The sequence below is a fragment of the Girardinichthys multiradiatus genome, chromosome 2 (genome assembly GCF_021462225.1).
Source record: "Girardinichthys multiradiatus isolate DD_20200921_A chromosome 2, DD_fGirMul_XY1, whole genome shotgun sequence".
NCBI classification, from domain to species: Eukaryota; Metazoa; Chordata; class Actinopteri; order Cyprinodontiformes; family Goodeidae; genus Girardinichthys; species Girardinichthys multiradiatus.
The window spans coordinates 32,746,768-32,755,824 of NC_061795.1; the positions used below are offsets into that span (position 1 = coordinate 32,746,768).

General features: G+C 38.8%; 1 protein-coding gene across 2 annotated transcripts; it reads left to right on the forward strand.

Moving 5' to 3' along the window:
* Window positions 1-1,532: 1,532 nt before the first annotated feature.
* On the forward strand, window positions 1,533-7,257 carry fam185a (family with sequence similarity 185 member A). Of its 2 annotated transcripts, none has more exons than XM_047348163.1 (8): window positions 1,533-2,084; window positions 2,207-2,316; window positions 4,485-4,577; window positions 4,745-4,883; window positions 6,369-6,410; window positions 6,487-6,582; window positions 6,668-6,802; window positions 6,901-7,257. In XM_047348163.1, exons 1-8 carry the CDS (start codon window positions 1,646-1,648, stop codon window positions 7,011-7,013), a joined length of 1,167 nt encoding a protein of 388 aa, XP_047204119.1. In that variant the 5' UTR covers window positions 1,533-1,645; the 3' UTR covers window positions 7,014-7,257. The 2 variants fall into 2 exon arrangements, with proteins under 2 accessions (XP_047204119.1, XP_047204111.1); XM_047348155.1 differs by having other exon boundaries at window positions 1,534-2,087.
* Window positions 7,258-9,057: the final 1,800 nt, after the last annotated feature.

The window sequence follows — 9,057 nt, forward strand, 5'->3', positions numbered from 1 at the left end:
TTCAGTCGCCTCTCGATTGGTTAAGACCAGAAAAGAGGCGGTTTAAGATTTACGTAAGAATGTACATCCTGTCTGTCTTGTTTTAACCGCAGAGTGAATAAATGTCCCTTCAAAATAAAAGCACGAAGAAATAAGAGTAATATTCAACTAGGGATTTTTTTTTTTTTTTTCCACGAAGTTCCACACTTACTTTTATTCCCGATTTAACAAATCTGAAGATTAGGGGTTTGAAACCACTGGGTGTGTAAATATAGAAAATAAGTATGTATAAATAAAATCAATCAAAAGAACTGCACATACAGTAGGTTAAAGAAATAAACAAAATTCACCAACAAAAAATGTTTGCTTGTAACACTATGCTACCGAAAAGATGTTTGAGTCAACATGAATCCTGAAGAACAGATTTAGTTGTTTATTTTTCAGGGTCCATGAGGGTTTATATTTTAAACAGAGAAGTAGGGTGTTACTTTTCTCTTTTTTGGATACTGAATGACAACAATGTCTAGGAGTTTCATATTGTGTTTTACAATTCCTCCTTTTCCTGTAAGATGATCCAATAATTATATTGGTTTTATTGAATGGGACTGGTAGCAAAGTTTGGGGAACAATCAGTTGTCCTAGAGGAACAGGCACACCGCCTTTCACCCAACCACTGCTGGAGATGGGCAGCACACCCTACAACACAGCAAGGATGAACAACTATAGAAAATGGATGGATGGATGTTCAGTTTTACAAAAATTAAAGTTATTGTTGTGAAAATAAAACCTTAACAGCTCATTGCATTGGTAAATATTACTTCAAGCTTCAGATTTGATGTGGAACGAAGGTGCAGATTTGATGTGAAGAAATTCCAAACATACAGGCATCTTGAGAAAGGTCTTACAATGGTGTCTGGGTATTATAGTTCTCCGTGGTACAACCATTAGGTGGGCATTAAAAATACAAATAAAAATCAGGTGCAAAGCTTTATGTTGTGTTCACAAGAAACAGCGGAAAAAAAGGCTAATACTTACTGATCTACTTAAATAAAAAAAATAAAAAATTAACTCTTAATAAAGCTGATGGTTTACTGTTATTTTTGTAGGCTCGCAACTGGACCATGAGATTAGAAACTAAACGAGACAACTAAATAATAATGATAATATTCCCCACTTATGAAAGTGAAGAAAGATTAGACACAAATAACCGTTTGCTGAAAATGTCTAAATATGTCTGAACATATTTAGGACCTTTTATGTTCTTCAACATTATTCTTCTTTCCTGTAGCGTCCATTACCATTACATGTACATGTACATGTACATGGATTATGCAAATTATATTATAATTATAAAACTATTTAACAGTAGCTACTTTTCTTCCTGAGGGTTTGACAACACTGACCGCAATCTCCGCGTATACATCGGGCCAGCCCTGGGTAGAGCACTCTAAGTAAATGTTGTATTTGCTGATAGTTTAAGAATAAAAAACAAATCGTAAAACTGAATTTATGCTTTTAATCCGAAATCCACCCGGCTCTAGATGTCCCCAAGTGAGCGTGGATGTGTGTGCAGTGCGCATGCGCCGGACAAAATGTACGTTTAATTCAGCAGGTTGTGCTGTTTTGTTTGCTGCTGTTGGCAGTTTAGAGGAGCAGGTTTGTGGAGATGTTTTGGATATCAGCAGCTCAGAGAGGATCTACGGGGCTCTTCCCGCGTCGCTGGTCTCTGACATCCAGCATCAAAGCTGTCACTATTCCCCGGTGCCCCCTGCTTACTTCACGGTACTTTTCTAGTTCTGACCCCGCAAAGGCACCAACCCATGACGAAGTAGAAGCGTCGCCAGTGCGGCAGTGGGCTCTGGCCGTCAGCCCCTTCACCACAGTGAGGGCCCGGTTAAGCTGCAACATCTGCATCCGCCCTCTGGACGTGCACGCCTACCCCGAGGCAAACCGAGCCCTGATCTCGGTCCATTGTACAGACCGTAACCAGAGGGACCTTATGGAGAACCTGCACGTCCACTATGATGAACAGAGCCAAGAGCTGCTCATCTCTGCTGAGAAGGTGAACAGCAACGTCACGATTGAGATGGATGCACCAATCAAAAGTAGTGAGTTTATACAGTAATGATATAGCTGCACATGCAAATGCCACCTGAATCGTTTTCAAGCATTTCCTGCAGAACCTGCAGTTTCTCCTAAGCATAATAAACCTCTATGCTTTTGTCAGATCTCTTCATCACTACTGAAGGACGAGGCAACGTGCAAGTAAAGAAGATGGAGTGTGATATCTGCAAAGTGCAAACAGAAAAGGGCACCTGTTTACTGCACTCTGTTAAAGTAGGTATTTCCTCTCTCTCCCAAGAACAGAGCAAAGTTCTTGTGAGAATATACAAGTACAGCAAAAAAAAAAAATGAGTATTTTTAGTCACTCATTTCAGAAAGTGAAACTCATATATTATATAGATTCATCGAAGTCTTAAGGGGATTCCAACATACTTTCAAGAATTTGGGGGAGCTTCACAAAGAGGGGACTGAGGCTGGAGTCAGCGCATCAAGAGTCACTACGCACAGACAAATCCTACGCATGGGCTTAAAATGTTGCATTGCTCGTCTCAAGCTTCTCCTGAACCGTTCTTTTTCTCCTGGGCTAAGGAGAAAAAGAACAGGATTGCTGCTCAATTGTCCAACGTCCTGTTTTCAGCAGAAAGTAAAGTTTTCATTTCATTTGGAAATCAAGGTCCCAGAGTCTGGAGGAAGGGTGGAGAGGCACAGAATCCACGTTGCTTCAAGTCTAGTGTGACGTTTCCAAAATCAGTGATGAATTGGGGTGCCATATCATCTGCTGGTGTTGATCCACTGTGATTCCAAAGTCAAATAGTCAATTCAGCTATCTACCAGGAAATTTTAGAGAACTTCATGCTTCCTTCTGCTGACAAGCTTTATGGAGATGCTGATTTCAGTTCCTGCAGGACTTGGCACCTGCCCACACTGACAAAGGTACCAAAAGCTGGTTCAGTGACCATGGTGTTCCTGTTCTTGGTTGACCAGCAAACTGGCCTGAACTGAACCCCAGAGAGAATCTATGGGATATTGTCAAGAGGAAGATGAGACACTAGACCCAACAATGCAGATGACCTGAAGGCTGTTATCCAAGCAACCTGGGCTTCTGTAACACCTCAGCAGAACCACAAGGTGATGGACTCAATGCCATGCCATATTGATGCAGTAATTCATGCAAAAAGAGGCTCAAAAAAGTATTGAGTGCATAGAAATGAACATACTTTTCAGAAGCCTGACATTTCTGTTTAAAATTTTTCTTTTTCTTGATCTTATGTAATATTGTACTTTTATGAGTTTTATCTGTGAGCAATAATAACCAGAATTACAAGGGGAAAAAGGCTTGAAATATTTCAGTCTATGTGTAATGAATCTATATAATAAATTTGTTTTACTTTCTAAAATGAACGACAAAAAATAGTGAACCTTTGCATGATATTTTTTAAATTTTCTTTAGAGCTGTACTTGTTTACTATTTACTGTATATTCATTTAACCTCCATATCAGTTGGTAGAAAAATAATATTAGAACAAAGAAGTCTTAACGTAAACTGTGTTTGTCTGTGTCTGGAGCATTTTTGCATTACAACGCGTTTGTTTTCTTTAAGTGAAGTTTGTAGAGTGGCCTAAAATCTTACCCAGGTAAGAGTAGCATTTATTCAAAATAATATTACTCCAGTAGACGTAAAAAGTATATGGTAAAACTACTCCTAGGAGTACTTTTTTTCAGAAAATAAATGTAACTGGTTACTACCCACCTCTGTTGTCCAGCAGTCATTGACAACCTCCACAGTTAGAGTAAGCCACAAAAGGTAATTGCCAAAGAAGCTGGCTTTAAACAGACTGCTATATCCAAGCACATTAATGGAAAGTTGAGTGGAGGAAGGAGCACGGTAGGAAAAGGCACCTAAGCAACAGGGAAAGGTGCTGCAATGACAGGATTATAAAGATGGTGAGCCTGGGCTTTAAGAGCTGCAGCACACAGAAATATCAACGACTTGGGCTACAACTGTCACATTCATTGTGCTGAGTCACTCCTGAACCAAAGTCCCCTTTTTAATGAAAATTACCTTTTGGATTTTATTGTCCCAAAGCCTGGAGGAAGAGTGAAGAGGCACAGAATCCAATTTGCTTGAGGTCCAGTGTAAAGATTTCATGTGATGATTTGTGGAGTCCTGTGATATTTTGTTGTTGGTGTAAGGTTATAAAATACTTTATTTAATCTACAGACAAAAGTCTTATGACCCTCTATGGATTGCATTATTATGCCAGTTTGAAAAAAGATGTCAATACTGATTTATATGCTTTAAAACAGACTAAAAAAACATTAAATCTAAAGAATTTAGATTATGCATCAGTTTTATCATTCATTGCTTGAGACCTTAAACGTCTGAAGCTGACGCGGCAGAAACTGGAACTCCTCATCTTCTTGATGTTGATATATTTCAGGGTCATCAAGTCGAGGTGCAGTCCCATGGCGGAGATGTTACAGGTGTAGGCACCATTCATGGTAATGTGGACATCACCACAAAGGGGCACAGCGTAAGTGGGACAGGGTTTCTTTCTGTTGTCTTATTCTGAGCAGCCATTAGGGGGCAGCAGCACTCTATTCCAACTGTCAGCAGCATTGAGATAAATGTTACACATTGTGATCTGAAGAGGTGTGTGTCGACATCTTTGTGTGGTCACCCAAAGGTCTTATTTTGCAGGTGGTTGATGTCAAGAAGCTTCAGGGAACAAGGATGAAAGTTTCCACAGAGCATGGAGCTCTGAAGGTCAAAGCCATCTATGCAGAGTCCAGCTGTGTGTTCTCCAGCTCTGGAGGAGTAGAACTGGGTCATGTACATGGTGAGAAAACATCTTTCACTTCTACAAAAATGAACACAATATTCAAAGTAAAACTGTAAAGTTGCCATTTCTTTTTTGCTAAAAAGCTCAAGCTCAGTTATATGATTGGGAGCATCTCTGAACAGAAGTGTTGAAATTTTATCACAGATTCTTACTAGGATGTTTGGCGCTGGATTTTATTTTGGCCCTTCTACACACACGTTTTGATCTAAACTGGTCCATTGCAGCTCTGGCTGCATGTTTAGGGTTGCTGTCCTGCTGGAAGGTGAACCTCAAACCCCACAGCCTCAAGTCTTCTGCAGCCTTGAACAGCTTTTCTTCTGGGAATGCCCTGTTTTTAGCTTAATCCATCTTCCCATCAATTCAGACCAGATTACACGTCCCTCCTGAAAAACAGCCTCCCCACGTCATGTTGCTGCCACTACCATGTTTTTCCATGAGGATGGTGCGTTCAGGGTGACATGTAGTGTTAGGTTTTCTGTCATTTTGTTCTGCATTACCTCCTCAGAATGCAATCAAGTGCTGCAGAAGCCTGTTAACCACCCATTAATTTAATTCAGGTGTGTAACAGCAGGGAAACACCTAAAACATGCAGGACAATTGGTTCTGAGGACCAGGATTGAGAACCAGCACTCTAAGAAACCTCTGAGACCTTCATAGAACAGCTGGAGTTATACTGACACTGTCTGTTTACTAATTAGACTTCTGAAGACAAATGGTCGCGCTTGAGGTTATTTAGGGGTATCAAGGTGTCTAAATAAAAATGCGCACCATACTTTCTTCCACCTCTCATTTAGGCGCTATGCAATTGTCACATAAAATTCCTTGAGGGTTGTAGTTTTTTTTCTTTAGGTCAGTGATCTTGAATTATCTACATAATCTGCAGACAATCTTTCAATTTGTGCAACTCTAAAGCACTATTTATGTATATGGTTTTGACCTGAGACTTTATTAACTTTGAACACACAGATGTAAACTTGCACACCAAAGATGCCAATTTTGACAGAACCGATACTGATCTTTGACAGGCTTCACTAGACCTGTTGAGTTTAAATGTTAGGGTTAAAATCATACTTAAAGAAACTCTTCTTTACAAGAACAACCGTTGCTTAGTGCATTCTAGTCCACAGCTGCTTTACATTAAATCTCTTGGTAAAGCTGATCCATAAGGAATCTCTAGCTCAGATCCAGTCACAGTTGATTTTAGCACAATGTGGTCCCAATTTAACACACACCTCCCAAGTATTTTGTTTTGCAATGGCTATAGAGACAGGTTAGTTGTAAACGAAGACATCTTTGATTAAAAAGAAACAATCCTGTACATAAAAACAAAAAAAGAAAGGCATCGCTCGTTAAGAATTTTTATTTATTCATGATACAAATGAGCCTGTGAATTTCAGCAGTGCAAATGTTATGATTTTCACTTTGTTACAAGTTGCGCTTAAAGGTTTCACTTGCTGATCCTGTGTTTTTTATTCATTAAAGGTAACACCACAGTGGAGAACGAGTCTGGAGATACAGTTGTAGGTAAGCAGGCTGGCTGACAGCACACTGACCCGTGTGTGGTTTTTATCAAAGCTTCATGCTTGCTTTGCTTCTGCAGATGGTTCTAATAGTTTCCTGAAGGTTTCCTCTATCAGTGGAAGCATTGATGTCTACGTGGGAGACGGCGGTACAGCTGAACTCCACAGTCAGGCTGGTAAGTGGGGCGGGGACAGAACTCATGTCATTTGCTGCCCAGTTCTTCCTGTGCTCTATCATACTTTAATCTTGGTCTCATGTAGGAGCGGTGAGTGTGCGTGTCCCGCCTTCATTAAGAGCTGGTGTAAATCTCTGCGGCGCGTCAGTGGACGTCAGCCCAGATGTTCTTCTGCATGAGGAACAGAGAAACACCAGCTATGGCCAGATCACACTGACTGGTGAGCTCTTATTATTCATTGTTTCATTTTGTAATGAGAAATGTAATGAAATAATAACCTCCAGTAAATGAAACATGACATGAATGTTTTTGTTTCAGGCTATATGAATGGACAACCTCCTGTTGACCGGTGGGTCAAAGCTCAGGCAGACAGAGGCTCCGTCAAACTGAGGACACAAAGCTGGTTCGAGTCCCTGAAGCTCAGGAGCTAAGTGACAAGATGCATCATAATGTTCTCAGGGCCCTACAGTTACGTCTACATTGGATAGTTACAGTGCTAACAGCTGAATGTTTTTCACCTCTGTCTTCACTATGTACTGTAGTTCAGAAATATAAATTTTAATTGAGTGTCTTTTAAATGTTCTTCATGTGTCAGATCATCTTACTGGAGGTAAGATCCTCCAAAACTGTCTCAGACCTTAAAACATCAGTAAATAGCCTAATACTTATACATCACCCTGCACTATTTTTACATCTCTGCTAAGTGTTAGGATTATGAATCTGAGAATAATATTTAATATTTTATCAAATAATGTTTGTCTGTTAAGGGTTGTCCTGTGAATACCAGCCCAGTAAGGCGATGGTATTAGGACAAAATAGAAAGGTGTGAGACGAGCTCTGACATTATTGAACAGCATAAACTGCACACATATGGAATGAATTCACACAATTTCTTAAAATACAAGAATTTATTAACAAAAACTCAAAGTCAAACATATTTCAATCAACAAACTCTTTACTATGCTAAAACAATCCAACTAAACTACCGAGCAAAATTCAAAAATAGGGAGGATTAATGGGCTATGTACAATATAAACAAGTTGATTAAAGATGATTGAAAACCATGATCGAAAGAGTGATGCAACATTACCATGCAATGTTTATGTTTGAGAACCAAGGATTATCTAGAAGAATCTGGAAGTGAAGTTAAGTTAGTCTTGGAACTAACTTAGAAAATAATCAGCAACATTTAGACAACCCTTCACAATGAAAGATCAGATAAAATATTATTTTAATAAAATGTTTTAAGAATGATCTGCTGAATAAAACCAACCTTCTGGATGACTAATTCTCAACGGTGTCTCATTAGCTGCCTTTATTTATTAAAATAATATTTAAAGAAATATTAAGGGAATATTTTGGAAAAGAGCCAAATCTTTCTGGAGAAATGGGGCTTAATGGTGTTTTCTAGTTATCAAATTTAGTAAAATGATGTTAGGGACACATTATTTACTGGACTGAAAAAAAAGTTGAAGCTAACAAAAGAAGCTGATAGCTTAGCACCAGAATCAAACACACACCTTTAAAAATGCCGTCAATTAAAGGGTTAAAATGCATAAGCGTGGACGGCGTGTTATGGCCGATCTTCTGTGTTTAAAATCACCCTTTAAATAAAGTTTGTCTTAACTTTAAAAACCCACAAACACAGAACACAAAACTGAACGTGTGCTGCAGATTTTCTGCTAGCACCAAGATAGCTGAGTTCAACACAAACTTCATAAAATGAAAAACGTTTAGATCATTTCAATCTAAATCTCTTCTCTATTATTCTGCCCAAACACTAAACCTCATGAACTGTGGTGAGGAACGTTGTCCAGGGCAGCGAAGTTTGAAGAAACGTCCACAGTCTTTAAACGGTTAGCTACAGCTAACCTCATTAGCTGTGGGGAGTGGCGGCTGTTCTGTCTGCCGGCCAACCTGCACGTTACCGTAACCATGGTGATGCAAGTGAAAGTTCCAGGAAAGTCCGTACTGGCCTTTCACGTTGTAACCATGGCTGTGGGTCCCAACATAAGAATATGTTAAAAGTATTAAAATAAATTAATATTCTATTGTATTAACTTAATCGCCATGTGGAAAATACACACTTTCATTTCAGTTAATTTATTTAGTGGCGAAAAACATCCATTTTAATAAAATATGTTTAACTAAATCAGCCTGTGAAACAATTACTGATACCCTTAAAAATAAGTGTAAAATAAATGTAACGGAGGCATTTTTTAGTAGTTTATACTGTAAGTTGATGAAGGTGTGGAGCGCATGAAATACTGATGTCACTGTTTACTAGTACTAATTTATACTCTATATGAATCAAGACATTTAACATTATTTGCTAAATGTTTAAATTTAGTCATCTCAGAGACAGTGTTTGCTCTTTGTATTTGTTAAATATTATTTATGTGAAAGGAAATTCAAATTTAGTAAAAAAAGAAGTTTCAAAAACAGACTGACAGAAGACCCAAAGCATGGCTGAAC

Coding starts and splice junctions, on each gene's coding strand:
- fam185a (XM_047348155.1), top strand. CDS start 1,646: ATGTTTTGGATATCAGCAGCTCAGAGAGGATCTACGGGGCTCTTCCCG. Junction 4,578..4,744: donor TCACCACAAAGGGGCACAGC/GTAAGTGGGACA, acceptor CTTATTTTGCAG/GTGGTTGATGTCAAGAAGCT. Junction 4,884..6,368: donor AGAACTGGGTCATGTACATG/GTGAGAAAACAT, acceptor TATTCATTAAAG/GTAACACCACAGTGGAGAAC.